This window comes from Penicillium maclennaniae (assembly GCF_028827695.1).
Source record: "Penicillium maclennaniae strain IBT 15551 chromosome Unknown utg000006l:1.0-2513246.0:1.0-2515036.0, whole genome shotgun sequence".
NCBI classification, from domain to species: domain Eukaryota; kingdom Fungi; phylum Ascomycota; class Eurotiomycetes; order Eurotiales; family Aspergillaceae; genus Penicillium; species Penicillium maclennaniae.
Window position 1 is genome coordinate 905,170 of NW_026623218.1, and position 19,633 is coordinate 924,802.

General features: G+C 50.6%; 8 protein-coding genes across 8 annotated transcripts; 4 read left to right on the forward strand and 4 right to left on the reverse strand.

Annotated features, from left to right (window-relative positions):
• Positions 1-586: 586 nt before the first annotated feature.
• On the forward strand, positions 587-2,388 carry N7477_006563 (uncharacterized protein; the record flags this gene model as incomplete). The annotated part of the gene is made up of 3 exons (XM_056968226.1): positions 587-761; positions 880-1,488; positions 1,550-2,388. The coding sequence occupies 3 exons, from the start codon at positions 587-589 to the stop codon at positions 2,386-2,388; spliced, it is 1,623 nt and encodes a 540-aa protein (XP_056821022.1).
• A 725-nt stretch (positions 2,389-3,113) lies between these two features.
• N7477_006564 (uncharacterized protein) lies at positions 3,114-3,638 on the forward strand (the record flags this gene model as incomplete). The annotated part of the gene is made up of 1 exon (XM_056968227.1): positions 3,114-3,638. The coding sequence occupies one exon, from the start codon at positions 3,114-3,116 to the stop codon at positions 3,636-3,638; it is 525 nt and encodes a 174-aa protein (XP_056821023.1).
• Positions 3,639-4,845: 1,207 nt separating this feature from the next.
• Positions 4,846-5,692, reverse strand: N7477_006565 (putative ubiquitin conjugating enzyme (UbcD); the record flags this gene model as incomplete). The annotated part of the gene is made up of 5 exons (XM_056968228.1): positions 4,846-4,985; positions 5,053-5,236; positions 5,304-5,333; positions 5,514-5,559; positions 5,625-5,692. Coding segments are annotated over 5 exons (468 nt in total), but the record flags the coding sequence as incomplete, so codon positions are not given.
• Positions 5,693-6,178: 486 nt separating this feature from the next.
• Positions 6,179-7,623, reverse strand: N7477_006566 (acyl-CoA dehydrogenase; the record flags this gene model as incomplete). Its single annotated transcript, XM_056968229.1, has 4 exons — positions 6,179-6,225; positions 6,284-6,393; positions 6,449-7,364; positions 7,422-7,623. 4 exons carry the CDS (start codon positions 7,621-7,623, stop codon positions 6,179-6,181), a joined length of 1,275 nt encoding a protein of 424 aa, XP_056821025.1.
• A 461-nt stretch (positions 7,624-8,084) lies between these two features.
• N7477_006567 (uncharacterized protein) lies at positions 8,085-10,435 on the reverse strand (the record flags this gene model as incomplete). The annotated part of the gene is made up of 5 exons (XM_056968230.1): positions 8,085-8,825; positions 8,858-8,895; positions 8,952-9,228; positions 9,283-10,117; positions 10,173-10,435. The coding sequence occupies 5 exons, from the start codon at positions 10,433-10,435 to the stop codon at positions 8,085-8,087; spliced, it is 2,154 nt and encodes a 717-aa protein (XP_056821026.1).
• A 1,007-nt stretch (positions 10,436-11,442) lies between these two features.
• N7477_006568 (uncharacterized protein) lies at positions 11,443-12,138 on the reverse strand (the record flags this gene model as incomplete). The annotated part of the gene is made up of 3 exons (XM_056968231.1): positions 11,443-11,621; positions 11,691-11,727; positions 11,815-12,138. The coding sequence occupies 3 exons, from the start codon at positions 12,136-12,138 to the stop codon at positions 11,443-11,445; spliced, it is 540 nt and encodes a 179-aa protein (XP_056821027.1).
• Positions 12,139-13,428: 1,290 nt separating this feature from the next.
• Positions 13,429-15,048, forward strand: fen1 (multifunctional nuclease RAD27; the record flags this gene model as incomplete). Its single annotated transcript, XM_056968232.1, has 7 exons — positions 13,429-13,435; positions 13,505-13,634; positions 13,710-13,773; positions 13,851-13,855; positions 13,906-14,308; positions 14,359-14,466; positions 14,527-15,048. The coding sequence occupies 7 exons, from the start codon at positions 13,429-13,431 to the stop codon at positions 15,046-15,048; spliced, it is 1,239 nt and encodes a 412-aa protein (XP_056821028.1).
• A 2,530-nt stretch (positions 15,049-17,578) lies between these two features.
• N7477_006570 (histone H1/H5 family protein) lies at positions 17,579-18,669 on the forward strand (the record flags this gene model as incomplete). The annotated part of the gene is made up of 5 exons (XM_056968233.1): positions 17,579-17,602; positions 17,756-17,778; positions 17,880-18,010; positions 18,160-18,497; positions 18,550-18,669. 5 exons carry the CDS (start codon positions 17,579-17,581, stop codon positions 18,667-18,669), a joined length of 636 nt encoding a protein of 211 aa, XP_056821029.1.
• Positions 18,670-19,633: the final 964 nt, after the last annotated feature.

A 19,633-nucleotide genomic window follows, 5' to 3' on the forward strand; every position in this document is an offset into this window, starting at 1 on the left:
TCTTCGGGTCTACTTCCGTTTACCACACGACTAACCACGCTACAGCAGTACAGGGCTTTCCTCAAGTGCCGCCTCACTCTAAATCTAGAAGCGGCGCGTTTCACCTCCCGACGTGTAGATCGCTCAATGCGGTAGGGTGTCCTGTTCACGCTGCCAACAAGGGGACCGATCCACACTGCACTGGCACATTGTTGCTCCACGCAGACAGGAGAGACCCAGTCGGGCCGTAGGCTTTTCCATTCTAGGCCGGTGGATAGTCGGATTTTCGGTGGCATCTTGGGCAGAGAGGGTCCTTTCCCTATTTTTATGGAGATGATGGATATTATGGGAATACAGGCTTTTCTTTTCCCCTTCCTGATTGTCTGCGTCCGACTGGTTCCTGACATCTGAGGAAGCGTGAACGGTGGTGTGTCATCGTTCAGGGCTTTTGATAGAGTTGGGAGGTTCTCTCACCGTATATATTCCATCCCTGTCCAGGTGCATATGGTCTTTCTTTCTACTTCTTCATCCTCTATACATCAACTCTTTCAATACATCCTTTCTATCCTAAGATCGCGACGCTGGCACGACACGCGATCTAATCGATATGCCTGTCTCGCATCTAACCGTGACAGTCTCCCACCTGCCTACCTCGACTTCGTTCTTTCTGTCTTGTCTCCAGCCGTTGGGATACCAATTTATTGGTCGAGTGGAAGATTATATCGGGTTCGGACAGAAGGCAGGTGCCCTGCCGATTTCTGGATCACCGAGCAGAAGCCTGGGTAAGTTCCTAAGTTCCAAGGTCAACTTGTTTGATATTTAACTAAAAGTGGGGATGAGTGGGCTAATTCACATACCTCCATAGACTTGCGGTCAGCGCCGTCCACGTCGCTTTCCCAGCCCCGTCAAAAGAGGCCGTCCAGTCCTTCGTCTACGCTGCGGTCAAAGCTGGCGCAAAGCTTCATGGCGAGCCTCGAGAACGAGATTCAATATCTGGGTACTACAGTGCCGCCGTAATTGATCTCGATGGAAATAGCGTCGAAGCGGTATACCGCCCCGGTGCTTCGGTCGTTGCATCAGAAGCCGGAGGGCCGACCATAGCACTCCTGGAAACCAGATCGGTCGTGTCCAAGAGCAGCAAAGCTACCTCTGTCAAGGCTGAGAGTGTTGCACCACCCAGATCCGAGGCCAAGTCTCGTGCTGTCTCCAAGGCTCCCACTGCCGTTTCGAAAGCTCCGACTGCAATATCTAAAGCGCCTACTGCTGTTTCCCATCGGTCTCAGGGTCCACCGCCGTCATACACGACGCAGACGGCCCAGAAACCTGATGATGGGAGCAAAGTAGCTAAGACCATTATCGGTACTCTGATCGGCGCCGCTGCTGGTGCTGCGGTTGCATATGCAATGGTCAAGGGAGACTCTCAGTCAACCAGTGAAGAGCCCAAGGAAGCTCCGCATTACACGCCTGAGTCCCACCAGCTCATGGCACCACCATCGCATGTCTCTTCCCGTCGAGAGGACCAATATCTCATGGGATCACCATCCCAAGTCTCCTCGCAACACCATGTGAGAGCTCTCGAAGCTCCCCCCCACGCGCAGCATCTACACCAGCGCATCAGGCCCTCGATCCACTGTCACCCGCAGTGTATTCTCCAAGAACCCCCGCGCCAGCACCATCTACGAACCTACCGAGTTCTACGACGACCGTGGGCGCCGCGCCTCGGACGGCAGCATTTTCAGCATCCCTGAGGACATCCCCCTCCGAGCAATCGAGTATCCACCGCCCAGCCACAGCTCGCAGCAACGTCACCCCTGCAACCCAAGCACCTTCATCAGCAGCTATGCCGCCGACAAGCCGCGAGACGGCAGCGTGCACTCAGCCTCAACAATCAAAGCATCTCAACAAAGCCTCCAACGTCGCCATAGCCACGACGACAGAGATACGTACTCCTCGCACAGCAAGCATTCGCACCGTGTCAGTTCCTCCCATTCCAAGGGCCAAGACGCAGTCAGCACGGCCTCGTCCACTCGTAGCGCGCGCAATATCCCCCTCCCCACTGGTTCCAACGCAACATACTACAGCGCCAGCGCACACCCAGGCCAGGGCAACAAATCACATGTGTCCGCGCGCGAAGTGCCTCTACCCGACAGTGTCATCGACCTCGACCTCGACTCGCATGTCACCCCGGATGACTCAATCAGTCAAGTTGGGAGCCGGACTCGATCCCACTCGCATCGCTCGAGTCATTCGAAGGCTTCGAAACACTCGTCTCGATCGAAGATGGATGAGCCTATCAGACCCGCTGATAGTGTGAGTCAGGTGTCTAGGGTTTCGCACCGGACCGTGAAGGCGGGCGGAAGTAAGGCGCCGTCGCATTCGGGTAGTCGACGTAGTCAGGTTGCTGTTTGATTGTTGGGTTTCTTGGATGCTTTTTACATCCTGCATCTTTTTTGATCCTTTTTTTCCATCCTCTTTTTCCAATTTCTCTTTTCTTCCTCTGATTCATCTTCTTCTACATCCTCTTCTTTTTTGACCTCGACCATTTGACCATTTCACCAATTGGCCCGAGACAATCACACCTGCATTTTGCATACAGACGACAGATAACATTCGGTTTCAGTTGTTCATTCACATTTAATAGTTGCAATATAGTTACATTTTGCATTTCTAGAAACATACATCACATTACAATTGCAGTTATACAATTGCTTTCATATACCAATACTCTTCTAAGATGTGCAATTGATCTCATGTTCAGTTTTTTCTCTCTAAAACAGAACACAGACCATAACTCCTCCCGACCTTTCGGATTAAAATATTCCCCCCAGTTCATCCAATTGGTAACAGGCTTTCGGGAATTGAAGATGACTCTTGGCAGCCCCCAAACATGTTGCGAGGAGTCCGCTTCATCCGTAATTCCTCGTTAGTGGAACACACTAGGGTTCCTCGGCGCCAATCAAGCCGGAGATTCCAACCCGCACCGTGCGCCAGGGCAACTGAATCCCGAGAGTCCTTGTTAAACCTCCTTAACATCTAGTATATAATAGTCAAGCACAGCCCATATTGTGAAATCTCTCACCCTCAATCTCTCATAAATTCAAACAACCCCACATTCAACCCATCTAGTACACACCATGCCATCAATCAAGCAGCTACTCCTCCCTACAACCCTCCTCCTCGCCACCGCGACAGCATCCACCTGCCCAAAGAACTGGCTAGAAAACACCCCGACCAATGGATCCTCCAAATGCTGCTACGGCAACATGGTGATCGATGACACCACCGCCTACTGCTGCGTGTACGACCTGACTCCGAAGGCCACCAGCGACTCGACGACAACCGATGACTACGATAGCTGGTCCACGGCTGGCGATTGTTTCGCCAAAATCCCCTTCACCGCAAGCGACTACTCACAGCAGGTGTCTTCGGCGTCGGAGGTCTTGGCTACCAGCACTATCATGACGAATGAGGCGACGACCACGGCAAGTTCGACTTCGACTTCAGGTTCGAGCTCAACTTCATCGAGCTCGACTTCAAAGACGAGCTCCAGTGCAAACTCGGCGTCTACTGCCTCCGCTACCAATGCCGCTATGCCGATGGCTACAGGTCAGGAGATGATGCTTGGCGCTGCTGTTGTTGTCGGGATGTTCGTGCTTTGATTGTGGATTCGATGTGATCTCATTACTGTCTATAGGTGCTTCTTGAAGCGCTAGAAGATACTGTATTCTTGTATTTTTTACGCTGCTATATTATCTCTGATTTTTTTCCTTTTCAAACTTGTTAGAAGGGGACGACAGGAAATGTGTAGAAGAGTGATATAGTAATGCTTTTAAAAAAAAAAAAAAAAAAAAAGGGGGAGCTATCTAGGCTATGCACACAGCTGGAAGTCGGTTACCATTTGACTGAATTCTATCTCTGAATCAATAGCGACGTGTTTCGGAGATCATATTGACCCATTCCGCGCACAGAAGTGAATACCTTTTTGAGGAGGTTCGGAAAATACAGCCGGCCGCAATTGCCGGTTTAATGTCATCAGATGAGGAAAAACACATATTGGAAAGTGAGCGCTTGCATCGCGAATACGATAGGCAATACGTTTATCAGAAGCCTTTTTGCAAGTACTTCCCAACAAATCCCTTGTCTGACATGATTGTCCATGGTCGTCCACGATTGAGGGAGTGGCCCGAACTTGGAGATTTGCGAGGGGATAATTTTGACGTCAAGATGTTTGAGCTAGCTCAACTACAATTGAGGAACAAATGTTAAGACGGACCGGCCTGGATTGTGCTATCTGCGACAAGAAAAAAAGAAATCGTTAAAGCCCTCCGCCGGCCATCCGCACGCAGTCCTCGCCAACCCCATCATCTCCATGTTTCCCTTGCGATTCAATCCACTAGCATCGTAAGCATCGCACTCTCCGAGATACCGCGAAGGAAGGTTTTTATCACCGAAGGATAATGTCTTTTTCTTTTTCTTTTCTTCGAGATTAGAAGAACAGGAAGAAAGCAACAAGAGACTTAAGAATCTTCAGAAGCCTCACAACTCCCAGATCAAAAGTCACGAGTCACACAAGAGATGCCATGAATGCGGGGAAAGGGTCATAATGATCGTTTGATATGACATGTCCCGGATTAACAGAGACGCGTGTAGGAAACAGTAGCAACAGTTGCAACGCGCGCACATGAAAGAAAAAAAAGAAACAACCAGGTTGCATAGTTTCTACGACCACGGTACGCCAGGCTTCACAGGATCTGAATCTAACAGAGAACAGAAACGAAGATGCAGAGGAGCGATGAGGAAGGACGAGGCTGCGTCACGGATGAATGGAATGAGGGATGGGCAGATTTGTTGAGAAATTTGCCGTTCTTAAATAGCGTACTTGCGAGTCCATTCGCGAGCCGTCGCCTCGTACCGGGGGCGGTCTGTCTTGTAGACATGCGCGATCTCGGGCACCAGCGGGTCATCGGGGTTAGGGTCTGTGAGCATGGAGCAGATCGAGAGCAACACTGCAGAATGGTTAGTTAGGTTGGTCTGCCGGAGATGCAAGTGGGCGTGTTGGTGGGGGGTACGCACCCTTCGAGATGGTCAAAGCAGGGCTCCATTGGTCCCTCAGGATGTCCAGACAGATGCTGCCGTTGGAGTTGATGTTGGGGTGATAGATACGGGTGGTGAAGTTGACCTTCGGGGGCTTGAAGGGGTAGTCGGTAGGGAAGTGGATGGTGAGGAAGAAGACGCCTCCCGAGTATGGCGAGTCACCCTGGGGTGGTATTAGTATCGTGAATCTCGTTCCTATCGGACACAGAATTGACACAGAATTGACTTACAGGACCCATGATGGTTGCTTGCCAGTGGAACTATTGTAGCAGAAAATGGTCAGTCATCCGTGTGCCATATCATCCCACCGATCTGCACTGGGGACACTTTCAGCCCCGCCGCACGATAAGGCTGCCGCTGAGGGGGGGGCAATGCACGACGGGGGAGAAAGACGGGGAAAAGAAAGCGTAAAGGCATTCAAGGTGTTTTGTAGTGCATACCAGATCATCTCCGACAGGGCCTGCGGAGCAGGAGGAGGGGGGATCCCTATGGGACATGAGTCAGTATTCAGACTTGATGAACGTTCCAAAGCTCAACGGGCACAATCTTACCGGCCGAGATCAGTGAGTTCCTTGTTAATACGCTTAAGAGCCATGGCGACGATAGTGACAAGAAGAGGACTGGAGGAGGTCAGTGAGGGACGATATTCAAGGCTGGGGCAACACGTACGGTTACGTCTTTGTGTGGAAAAGAGAGAAAAGAAAGAAGAAAGAGGGGGGGGAAAGTGGGCAGGCGGGTGTCATTTGGGGGTATTACCAATACACGCCACGCATGACACACCTGTACTGTGAAGACTCGGGGGCGGGTCTTTATATACCCGGGCGAGAACGTACGAGGCTGATGACTACAGTATGACTATGTCTTTATCATGTCGTTTCTAGACCTATTGACGAGGTGATGGGGTTGAGATGGTTCGGCGAGCAATTCACTGCTTTCAATTTCAATTTTAAAAATACAGCCCCTCGATGATGTCACGTGCGGGTGCGGCGTTCGTCCTGTCCCGATCGGGAAAGCGGCTACTCCGGTTTCTCCCTCCAGAAGTAGAATCTCAGGGATAGGTCATTGAATTCGGTGTATGATGTACAATCTATATACAATTCAGGATCTAGACGAAGGCCTGCTTGCCGGTGATAGCGCGACCGAGAATCAATGCTGTTGAGATAGATATCAGCCCAAGTCCAAGTCCCAGGTTGGGCACGCAACCACTTACCGTGGATATCACTTTGACCCTCGTAAGTCTGCACCACGAAAAGATTGGACACATGACGTCCAATGTGGTACTCATCACTGGCAGCGTTTCCGCCAAAGATCTCTTGAAGACTGGAATTAAATGGATTAGCGTCTTTCGGGCAAAAAGCAAGTAGGAGATCCATACATCCGCGAATTGACCAGGGCACGATCACAATTCTGTCGCTTGATCATGGAGATCATCTCCGGAGTTGCCTTGCCTGCGTCCTTAAGACGAGCCACCTGCACTGCCGCCAGTGTGCCGTAAGCGGCGTCCGTGGCTGCATCAGCCAGCTTCTTCTGAACAAGCTGGTACTTGGCCAGAGGGTTACCCTTGAATTGCTTGCGCTCAAGCGAATACTCACGCGCACGGGCAAGGCAGTCCTCCAAAGCGCCCATGCTACCAAAAGCAATCCCCAATCGGGCGCTGTTTAGGCAGGTGAACGGACCCGTGAGACCCTCAACATTGGGCAACATGTTCTCCGCTGGGACAGGGCAGTCATCCATGTGGATCATACCAGTAATCGAAGCACGAAGGCCGTTTTTATTCTTGATCGCGGGAGTCTCAAACGAGCCAGGCGTGCAGCGCTCACGCTCGACAATGAAGCCACGGATCTTGCCGGTGGACTCGAGCTTCGCCCACACCAGAGCCAGATCGCAAATAGGCGAGTTAGTAATCCAGGTCTTGCTTCCTGTCAACAAGTACATGCCCTTCTGAGTCGGGTGCTCGCGGGCCACCGTCTCCATGGAACCAGGGTCAGAGCCGTGATTGGGTTCAGTCAGACCAAAGCAACCTGACAGTTTGCCCTTGGCAAGTCCCGGCAACCATCGCTGCTTCTGCTCCTCTGTGCCAAACTCGTAGATACCCGTCATGGCGAGTGAGCTCTGCACCGACATACCAGAGCGATAGCCGGAGTCCACGCGCTCCACCTCCTTGGTAATCAAGCCAGAGGCTACGGTGCTCACGCCGGCGCAATCGTATCCCTGGATTGAGGCGCCGAGCAAGCCTAATTCGCCCATTTCTTCAAGAATTCGACGGTCATAGTCTTCGTTACGGTAGGCCTCTGTGACGAAGGGAAATTAGCGAGTGTCCGAGTTCAGACGAAGAGAAAATGCCTTACCCAATACACGCGGCATCAATCGGTCTTGGCAGTATTGCCGGGCTGTGTCTTGAATCGCCAGCTCCTCCGGTGTGTACAGCTCCTCCGCGGCGAGGGGATCCTCCCAATTGAAGACGGCAGAAGAAGCGTACCGCCGGCCAGCGACGGAGCGACCAGCCTGGACAGAGCGTGCAGCTGCACGCAATAGCGATCGGTTCATCATTATGTGGAGAGGGAGGAGGTAGGAGTATGTAGAGTGACGTGCGTGGTTATCAAGAAGTTGCGGGGGAAGCTCAATCAATTATGCACACTGACGGCGAACCTCGGCAATACTGGGGTAACAAATCACCGAGCTCAACGAGCGGCAAAAGGACACTGGGAGTATCTGGGGCTGGGTATTTGGTTATCTGCGGAACGATTCAATACAAGATCCGAGTAATTCGACTATCGGTCCAGGTCACGGTGTCCGACTCGGAGTTTTTCGGTCGTCATTTCTCTCGGTGGCTCGGCGTTCCAGCGCTGCCCATGAGGAAAGTACATTCGAATTGCAATGGAGCATACACCGTAAACTAATTTCATTAGTCCTTCTAATGCCTATATTTCCATCTTTCATGATACTTGACCAACAGGGTCGTCATTATATATGTACAAAGAAGGGATGGTAGATCATGGACACCAAGCCCATTACGCCGGCATCTGGCTTTGTAGGAAGTCAAATACGCCTGTGGGGAAATAGTCTTCGTCGAAGCCCCACAGATCCGCCATCATCGGATCCATTGAACCCTCTGAAAGGCCTGTCTCTGGTTTGCCGATGGGCTCGAATCCATTACTGCGCTCTGCGGACAATGGTGCCCTTCCCAGTAATGGCGGAGGGTGGTTCACGATGGTGTCCCGTTCGCCTAACATCTGCGCTCCGGGGATGATGACCGGCTTGAACAAGGAAGGTGTCTCTCGCGGAGTCGAGGCCATAGACTGTGGGTTGCCATTCCGCTTTTCCCACTCCTCGAGTCCAGTGAGCATCTTCCGAAGACCGCGTGCGATGTGATGGCTTAAATGACGCTCGCTTGCACGCTGGCTGCATTCCACCATCATCTCAACAGTCCGACCAACAAGGCTCCGAACATATCTGACGTCAACAAGCAAACCAGCTGAGGCGATTGAGATGTGTTGACTAAGGCCCAGATGTGACCCGGTGGAGCATGATTTGGCTGCGATCTTCAACAAGAAGACTGCTGCAAAAGTGATCATGCTGTGGAGGTACAGCGGCACGCCAACCAGCGCCCGTTGAATGTCACGCTCATCTAGACAGACCTGCAAAGTGGCAATGGCCGACTCGATGGCAATGTTGGCCCGCTTCCTGCGTTCCGGTGACATAACTCGTGATGAAGTGGAAGAGTGGTAAGTACGCAAGGCGACTGAATTAAGCTGGAGTCGAGAGAAATGGTAGTGCAAGAGACGGCTTTGTAGGGATATGCACCGACGTGACGACTCCCAACTGTGGATGAATTCAGCGAACGAAAAGTCTGACAAGGTGTTCGGATACAATCTCACCGAGTCTTGGTAGCCATGCTGATTTCCAATCATCCAAATCCAGGTCATACTGGTCAATCTTGGGAAACTCGCTCTCTGGTACTTCGAGGTCGACATCGGGGCCGAATGCAAAATAGATTCGGCTGAGAATTATGAAGAGGTCAACTTGACTATGTAGTCTTAGGTCTCCCTGGGACACGTTTGGCGACTGTGTAAAGGTATGGTGGTTGGTTATTGCGAGATCCTCGTGAAGGATCGGTGGTCGGCCATATGCGATGGAGAAGTGATGCTCAAGGGTCTGCATACATATTAGCTGCTTGAAGGGAGGAAGTCGGGGCAAAAAACATCATACATAGAGTAGATACCACAGAGTGGCCTGTTCCCTATGTTCAGGAGATCCCGCCAAGGCTTTGCGGTAAAATTGATGCAAGTTGAGTTCGGTGGCGATGCGAACCGCGTATCCAGAAAGCTTCCAGCTCACGTCTGCCAGCCAGAAAGCACCGATACATAGAGCTCGAACATCGTCCATGGTGTGATGGTGTCCGAGCATAGACTCAGACGCGAGTTTTGCAAATTCAGTATAGCAAGTGTCAAATGTGCGCTCTTTAGTAGGCAAATGCAACGCCGTTACAGCCATGATAGCAGCGCACAGCATTGACGATGACCGTCGAGCCGATGTCAAATCTTTATGTGCCAGCAATGCTCCGTCCCAAAGGTAACGGTTAAGCACTTGATCAAAGTGATAGAACAACTCCTCCGCTTCTTGTAAGTCCACCACTCCGCGGGATATGAAATCAGTCACCAATGCCTGGTCCGGCGGCTGTTGTCCACGAGAGCCCTCGCGGTTCTCACTAAGCTGTGTCACCTCGTATAAACTCCCCATGGGGGCCGTGACCAACGACGTAGCACTTGTCTCCTCGTGGTCAATTGAAAAGTGCGGTTGTCGCTGCGAGAATGTGTAGCTTGACGAGCTCGATCCAGTTGCTCTTCCCGCAGTATTGTCCACTGAATTGATTCTTTGGTGCCCCATAGCAAGAGTATCATCCACCGAAGCTGTTGACCCTTTACGGCCCCGTTTCTTCGAAGGCGTCTCGATCGTTCCACCGCCGACCTGGTAATATGATAGCTCCGGAAGATGAGCCTTCCTCAACAGATCAGTCATTGCCAGCTCGATCACAGTCTTCCACCTATCGCTCCCATTAGCTTCTGGTATCGCAACCCCTCAAGTCAAGTAAGACTTACTCCGCTTCATCTTCCAGGAGCGTCTGAAGACTCTTGTTGACAATGCATTCCAGCCCCATGCGCCGACATCGCGAACAGGTCGCCTCTCCCGCCTTCATGTCGCATCGTACTTTGTGTCGCTTGCATTCAGTACATGCGCGTATCCTCCGCGAGATCTTCGGGACATGGTTTGGGGCCCGCGAATCCTCTGGAGTAATGTCTCCTTGCGGGGAAGCGGACGACGCATCGCCATTGGCCTCAAAGTTGGTGCGATTCCGCTTCATACTGTGAAGTCGGGTATGACTCCCGCATAGCAGAGTCTGGGGAATAATAGCAGAAGCGGGGATCCTCGCCGGCCTCAGGCATTCACGGTCCAGACCCGAGGCCGAATTACTACATTCGGAAGGCGGTCCAAAACAGTTGACCCCTGGGTTCAAGCTTCTTCTAGTCACGTGGTCTGTGGGTATGGGATTCAGATGACTCATCAGTCGAAAATAGTTGATAATAGTCCCGTGGCATACCCACACCGCTTCGGGTGTTGCGAAGCGGTGTGGGTCGAAGCGGTGTGGGTATGCCACAGGATTATTAACGAGTTCATTCCAGTGGCACGCTGAGAGCAGGCAATCTTCTATGCAGACATTGGCTGGTGAATTCATCTGCCCGCGTGATTAAGCCTAGATGGATAATCAATCGACGATATCATCCAATCTTTACTTTGTCTTCTACAGCTGGGTTGAGGTCTTACGTTGTACTTGGCCTTCCTTTTTCTCATATAGTATACCCAGTCTGTCATTATTTAAGCAGATCAAATTTGGGCCGAAGCTAGAAATGAGAGAGGAACAATTAATTTCAAATGAAGCACGCAGAATTCGAAGACTTCCTATAGTTCAAGACTGAGAACAGTACCCGGCCTTTCTTCGCGTCTACCTCTATCCAATTGTCGAGTGCAAATAACATTCATGAGCGGAAACTTCATACCCTTGATTCTTCTTCTTCTTCTTCTTCTTCTTCATCCGTGTAACCTCCTCAGATACCCCATTAATAATCGTTTCTTGATACTCTGCACCCTCACTTAGTATCTTCTATCGCAGTGCTGCCATTACACCTCCTTTCACCTTCTCACTATGCGATCAGTGTGAGTACCTCAAGTGACTATTGTTGATATAAAAATCTGACTCTGATGAATTGATCACTTCTTGAAGCTAGGGCTGATACTAGGTTTCGTGAACGTGGTTACAACAGAAGCCGAGGCATCCAATCCATCATGTCTTCTCCCATCCAGACCGACATTTTAAATGTAACATGCCTCTTTGTTGATAGCAACGAGCGTCTGAAGAGGCTTCTGGATAAGATTGCGGACTTTAGCCCCAGAATCAATGAGTTCCAAATCCTCGTTCTTCAGACTCCCATCCGCATGTCCCAGGCCGCGACCACTACCAATGCTTCCACCGCTTCTCCGGATGAGACTCACTCACAAGCCAGACCCATCAACAGTGCAGAAGAGATCAGGAAGATGAGTATCGAGATTCAAGCGCTTACACGCGACATCCAAGCTGCCACAGGCAATATCCGAACCCTTGGGAGCAAGAATCAGGAGTTATGTATCAGAATCGATGCTTATGCAGGCACTCTTGGATCTTTGTCGCAAAGCTTGAGTATTTACAAACGGGGTTTTGTCGCATATACGCGCAGTGTGCTGGCAGTTTTGAGCGCTGTCAGGCCCAGAACCTCCATTCTCTCGCGTGATGTCCACGCCCTTGCGAGCACCGTTACCGCTGGCAGTCTCCACAACTTCGCAGGTACTCTCGAAACCCCTCTGTTTCGCGACATTCAAACCCTCGCAGGTAGTCTTCAAGATCTGACGGAGAGTGCCATGGTCTACATGCGCAGTGTCAGCGCCTGAGCTTTCATTGGCTTGGAAGGGGTTGCTTTTCTGAGTAGTACATCCACTCCCAGGGGCAACAGCAAGATGTCGGAGTATTAACATATGTCAGATTGTGTCACACGCTGATCAAAATAACTGATCAAAATAACTGATCAAAATGGCTCTGCATATCCATCTTTAAAAATGCTATTGGGAAAAGATAAGAGAGCGCATGACTGCATCGTAAAGTGGCATTCACAACCGGATCGTGCCACATCTTCCATCTCTATGTTCAGGCCAAGGAGACTATTCAATTGAACTCGGCTACGAGCTTGAAAATGAGGCGGTGACTTGTCTGGCTGGTCGGATTCTGAGTAGTTCAGATTTCAACTACAAAAAATAAGGAAAAGTATCTAAGGAGACATGCATAGAAATAGCCCGGAGGCGATCTAAAAGGATTGGCGAATTAACATATCTGAGCTCATTTGCATTAACTTCTTGGTCAAGCTGTGTTCTTGTAGCTCATGACCTTTCTATGCGCCTTACGTGTCCTGCTATCGATCCTTCTTATGTTCTTTGTTACACATCGTCTTCACTCCGTTTTCTTTTGTCTCCTCTCAAGTACATTTGTTGACCTCCACAGTAGATCACACCCTACTCAGATATACTGTTTTCTTCGGTGTCGTCTTCTGCATCTGTCCTTCTACCTGGGAACATTATTTCTTATGTTCATCTTCCCTTCTCATCAACTCTTTCGAAGATTACATGGCGTTTAAGGCCGTCGAACAGCAATTCTCATGAAAGCTCGAAGATGATCTCTTCAACATTCGAAATCTGAGGACAGTCGGCTCCATATTAGCCCCGATTCAATGACCACTTGAACTCGAAGGTAGCGACTTTGTTTCCATCACAGATAAAGCTCCGCTATCTACGCTGAATATCATGTTCGTGGCTCAGGCCGCGGCCATCTTGATCAGTACCTAGAAGATTGGGTAGCCCTAGCCACAGCCAACACTTTTCCAATCAATAGATGTACTTGACATTTTATGTAGGATGTCAATACGGCCGAAGACAAATGACAACCCCTCTTGGTAATATCTAAACGCTTGTGGGTATTTTTAAGGCTCTCGCAGGCGGTGTCGAAATATTGATGAGCACTCAGAGAATTTCACACAAGCTAACTTGAATGAAGCTGAGGTTTCTTGGGATAACTTCTGAGCCGTTAGGGTCTTGGTCAAGCCATGACAGTGTTGTCCTTGAGGCAGGAGTGCGAGGACAAATATGTATATAAGGATGGTCCTGTACCCTTGTAGATCTCAATCTTCTCCTAGTAGCTGACCAACCGGACAGGTCTCTTTATCCTCCCTTTCTAGAAGAATCAAATATCCATAACTAGCATATCGTTGGATCGGAATGGGTAGTAAGTAGACACGTTCGTTCGTCTTGATCACGTGAGGCATCGACTCTTGGATGCGCTATTCCTTTTTAGGTCTAAGTGATGCCGCGCGCAGCTCATCAGCGCGTCGCGTCTGCCATGGTGGAGGCTTGCGAAAGACCCTTCCTTCACCTTGGTCCATTTTGATCGAAATCACGCACACCTGCCAAGATGGGTATCAAGCGTGAGTAGCAAGTTAGTGATCTCGGCAATGACCATTTACTAAACAGTGCCAGACCTGTACCAGGTGATCTCCGAGAACGCCCCCCGATGCGATCAAGACGGGCGAGATCAAAAACCACTTCGGCCGCAAGGTTGCGATTGTATGTTGTCTTCCCACCGCTCACTTTCTTTCACAGCTCTAACTTGATGGCTAACCGGCGACTGCGGAGCTCTATAGGATGCGTAAGTGGATGATCTCAATCCCCAGGGCGTCACCTACTAACCCGCCATAGATCAATGAGCATTTACAGTTTCCTCATCGCTGTGCGCTCGGAAGGTCAACAACTGATGAGCGACTCCGGCGAAACCACATCACATCTTATGGGCATGTTTTACCGCACGCTACGAATGGTCGACAACGGCATCAAGCCTCTGTACGTATTTGATGGTGCTCCGCCGAAGCTCAAGTCAGGCGAGCTGGCGAAGCGAGGCGCGCGCAAGGCGGAAGCCCACGAAGCCCACGAGGAAGCTAAGGAAACCGGTACGGCTGAGGACATCGAGAAGTTCTCTCGGCGTACGGTGCGAGTCACTCGAGAGCACAACGCCGAGTGTAAGCAGCTGCTGAAGCTGATGGGTATCCCGTACATCGATGCCCTACTGAGGCTGAGGCCCAGTGTGCGGTTTTGGCGCGCGCGGGTAAGGTCTATGCGGCTGCTTCCGAGGATATGGATACACTATGCTTTGAGGCGCCGATTTTGCTGCGTCATTTGACGTTCAGTGAGCAGCGGAAGGAGCCTATTCAGGAGATACACTTGGATAAGACGCTTGAGGGGCTGAACATGGATCGCAAGCAGGTATGGATTTCTTAGGAATGAGGGGGAAAGGTCTACTAGCTAACGATAGTGATGGTACAGTTCATCGATCTCTGCATTCTTCTGGGCTGCGATTACCTCGAGCCTATTCCCAAAGTCGGACCCAGTACCGCTCTGAACCTGATCCGCGAGCATGGAAGCTTGGAAAAGGCAGTCGAATTCATGAACAACGATCCCAAAAAGAAATTCGTCGTTCCCGAAAGCTGGCCCTATCAAGACGCTCGCGATCTTTTTGTCACCCCGGACGTGCACCCGGCAGACCACGAAAGCTGCGACTTCAAATGGGAAGCACCCGACGTCGAGGGCTTGATTGCATTCCTTGTAACGGACAAAGGCTTCAACGAAGACCGTGTCCGTAATGGAGCCGCCCGCCTGACCAAGAACCTCAAGAGTGCGCAACAATCTCGGCTCGAAGGCTTCTTTAAGCCAATGGCAAAGACAGACGAAGAAAAAGCCAGCCTGAAGCGCAAGCACGACTCCAAGCTGCAAGACCAGAAGAAACGCAAGAAGGACGAGGCCAAGGCGAAGAAAGAGGCCAAGGCTAAGCCGCGGGCTGCCGGCTAAGTGTGTGACGAGATATGGTCCCCGTAGGCTGATCATACGTTTTTCTCATCTTTTTTTCCCTTTCGTTTTAGCCCCTGCGGCTGTCGATCTAACACGAATCTGGCGTTGGTGGTGCATGGCCTTTTCCTTGTTTTTGGACTTTCTAGCATACTTGTCGTGGAGGAGGCCCAGGTGGAACCCGGTCGTCTTCTTTTACTGTGCCCGGTCTAAGACATGAACTTCCGCATATTATACCACCCAAAATATGCGATTTGATCGGAGGAGTACCTAGCTACTGGCTTTTTTTCTTCATTATGCATTTCTTGCACACAAAATCGATTCCCCGGACCAAAGATCAGCAAGCAAGAGACCCCTCAACGTCTAAGTTTCCCACTGATCCCCAGCGTCGTAGAATGCGAAAAGCATTAAGAATCGCCTTTTCCCTTCAATAGCACCTACGTGAACGTCCCAGTTCATATGCAGATACGATACAAGGAAGTGGGTGGTAATGGTGGTGAGCCTGATCCAAAGCACTCTCTATAGATCATCGCGGCTAAGCGAGATAGAAACCTGGCCAGAACAGACGACTGTTGATCTCCCAACGAAGCACCGTGGATTGTCGGGATACACAAACATTTTAATGTTTTTGGTAATCTGACAATACTCCATTGGCCCAACTGCATTTATTGATGCGAGGGGGCGTGGGGATCAGGTCTCTTGCGTTGCCGGGTCCCTTGATTCGGTGAGCCCAGCGATGGTCTCGGATGCGGTGAGTGCGACTTGTTAACGAGGGATTATGGGCAATTGGGGATTTGCATATTCTTGGCCGATAATTTGATACTAAATTCCATTATTTCGTTCTAAAGTCATTTTTGAAATCTGTGTGGATATTGCAAGATGCCTCCTTGGGTAGCTAGGCAGATGGGAACGTGGGCGGGCCGATGCACGAGTAAGTGGGTAGACCGACGCGCAGCTCGTGCAGAGAAGTCAACAAACTCAGCGATCAGTGGGAATCGGACCACGCTAGTGGATGGCATTGATTGGCTATCCTTTGCTGAACGCGGTGCTGGATCCAACCCGACGCGACTTTGGATGTATGCCGTTTTGGGCAGGTGTATATATCCTTGTGGCGAAAGGGTCAACTACCCATCGCCTTCAAGACGCAGTACCTAATCACATTGATATGTGGACCGATAATGCTCTAGTTAGAACAAAGAACGCAATATGAAAGAAGCAGATTACGACGATGATCTACTGTAATCTTTTTCTTGAGATGATGTTGCGAACTCCCGAGTTTCTGAGTGATCGCGTGTACAGCCCCCGAGATGATCACGAGTAGCGTAAACGGAAGGCCTCGAGTTAGGGTTGACAAGTGCAGGTGAGCATCCGACATCCTGAGCAAACCACACCCCCAAAAAATAGAAGACATCATCGGTCAGTGCAAAGTAGCATGGACCATGGACTGGACTGAGTCGTAATGACCAATCCAGGCGCAGCGGAGAAACTTTGCCAGTGCATGACAACACATGTCGCGCCTCGTGACTCTGCAGGTCCTAGGCAAGGAGGAAGCGGGTTGGAGATGGGAAGTATATCCTGTACCTTATAATCACAGCAACTAGCACGGTTCGATCCAACATCGATACCGACACCGACATCGACATCCTTTGACTACGCCGTTCGCGGCGCGTAGATCTTTTCCTGACTCTAGACTACCGCGCTCCGAGAGCAGGGCGAAGATCTGGATTCCATACCTGCACCGGCAGAGACTGGAAAGGAGTAACGGCCTGCGATGATCCCTCCGGTCTCGTTGGAATGTGTCTGTGCCATAATTGGGAAGTAGAAGATGATGCTGGTCTAGAAGAGCATAAGGTACGAGATGCGCGATTTGGCCCATAATGAGATGAAATGCGCCTGGAAAATAATCCCAGAGATCTTGGGAAAGAGTATATCTTAGTAGACTCCATTCTACGGTGAAAGTCGAAGGCCCGGGAATGGAGGCTGTCTGCCATCTGGGGGAATGCGCGCAGCCAACCATTCTCAGCAGGTTGGGTGATTGAACGCGAGACTGGCGACTTGACGGAAGAGCAGTCCAACAACCGAGTATAGGAGATCCAAATCATACTAGACAGGAACAACAAATTAGAATTTCAGCAGAACAAGTTCGACAAAAAAAAAAAGGCAAAAAAAAGAAGGGAGGGGATTTCCTAGGACGGGGGTGATCTTGTGTCAACACCGGCAACCTATAAATCACGGATGCCCGCCGGCCTTTCCCACACCCCCTTCCACTTGCTGTTTCTTCTTACTTTCTCCCACTTCATATTTTCTTCATATCAGGTCTCAATCTTTCGGACTCACTCTTCAACCAAATTCCCCCACATTACTTCAACATGCCTCCCAAGCAAGCAACCAGCGCGTCCAAGAAGGCGGCGCCCGCGGCCCACGCTTCCTACCGTGGTAAGTTTCCTCTGATCCTGAACCACCATCTTATCGCGTAAAGATGAGATGTATGTCGCCTTTGTCGCGAACGTCTGTTGATTTTATTGATATAGAAATGATTAAGGATGCCATTGTCAACGTGAGTAGATCACCGCCGACATCCGGCTTGTTGTGATTTGGGTCGCGCGCCCGACCGTGTCACCTCCAGCCGATGAACATGGCCAGCCACCACATCGACTGGGATGTTCTTTGTTCTTCATTGTTCATTGCTGACTTGTCTTTCTGTCTATAGCTGAAAGAGCGCAATGGTTCCAGGTACGAATCTCTGGTATTCCTTCGCTGGCGTCCCACCAGTCGGGCGACCAGGCGCGCTCTTTTGGTCGCAACCATGTACTAACGCTTTTTCTGCTCTTCAGCCGTCAGGCGATCAAAAAGTATGTCATGTCAAACAACAAGGTCACCTTCGCGTCTCAGAGCGCCTTCGATGCCCAGTTCAACAAGGCTATTAAGACCGGTGCCGAGAAGGGCGAGTTCACTCAGCCTAAGGGTAAGTTTTCTGTCTCCCTTATTTTCGGCGCGCAATGTCATCTTTTCCTCGTCACATTTCTGATCTATCATGATGCCGTGAAATTCACGAGCAAAAACATATGCCCGTCTTTCTGTTTTGTGATGGTTCGCTGACGCTTTGCGGTGTAGGACCCTCTGGCCCCGTGAAGCTGGCTAAGAAGGACGCGGCGGTTAAGCCTGCCGCGAAGCCCGCTGCTAAGCCTACGACCAAGGCTGCGACAAAGGCCACTAAGACCACTGCTGCTAAGGTATGTTGCCGTCGCGATTCAGGTTTCCTGCTCTCTGCTCACAATCCCCCCTCGAAGACTGTTCCCAAGACGGCCGCCAAGAAGGCTGCACCCAAGAAGACTGCCACCAAGGCTGCTCCCAAGAAGGCCACAGCCAAAGCTGCTCCCAAGACAGCTACCAAGAAGGCTGCTGCTAAGCCCAAGGCCAACTCTGGCAAGGTCCGCAAGACCTCGACCGTGGTATGTTCCATCCCAACTCTCCCATCAAACCAAGACTTAACGAAACCCCCAGGCCCCCGCCATCGTGGAAAAGCCCAAGGTCGTCAGCAAGACCAAGTCTGGCCGCGTCACCAAGACCACTGCCCCTCCTACGCCCAAAGCAGCGGCCAAGAAGCGAGTCACTAAGAAATAGAGGGAGAGAAAACCCCCCCTTTCTTTTTTTCAATGACGCTCTCCCATTTTACGTGCGCTCTTCCGGGAGAGGCATTGTCGATATGAATTTCTTGACTTTCTCTTCCGTTGTAATTTCTTTCCTTCGACCCCGTGCGATCTGGTGGTGAATGACTTTCGTTTGTTGCTTGTTTTATGGGATATCTTCTTTATGACGGCTTCGCTATACTCCAAAGTCGAATATGGAATGGCGTCCTGCGGTGGGTTCTTTCAATGGGGAAATCGTTTTTTTCTTATTCTCTTCTCCTTATGTTCTTCGCTATTGTGTTCTTGGGATCCTTAAGCTAGTTTGCAAGAAGACTTCGACTTCTCTCGGATTGGAATCTCAATCTCGTTCCCATCCAACGTTTTTACCTGATCATGTTTAGGCCGGTAATTGTGTGCATCAATAATGGATACCATATTGGTAATGAAGTAGACGAGTTATGTCAAATCAAATATGAAATCTGGAACCCTACACTAACATTGAACGGTCGTACTGACCGATACTCACCCCCTTGGTCCGAGGCATCCGAATTAACTTGTGGCGGTGCCGTGCAAAGAGCCACAGATCCACGGACCTTTCTTAGCGGGTTTCGCCTAGACTGTTAGGCTGTCAGGGCTGTCAAGTGGCGTACGGTACGGCCTTTTTCACTAGCTCTGATACTTGTACTGTGACCTTGCTATTTTGTTTCTCCGGAAATTAAAAACTAGACTTTCATTCGGAGAATTTACAGAGATCCGCTAATGGCGTCGAACAGTGAAGTGGCCTCAACCTGGATGTTGACCGTGGGCTCCGCAGGGTGATGTATCGGTGGGAGGGCGATGGTGAACTTGGCATGCGATCGGACCTGATGTTTATTCCGTACGAGGATATTTGTTTTCTCAAGACTTCCAGCGGCTGGTGTCGTGATGTCTATCTCGAGTAGAGCGCTGATTCGCGAGTC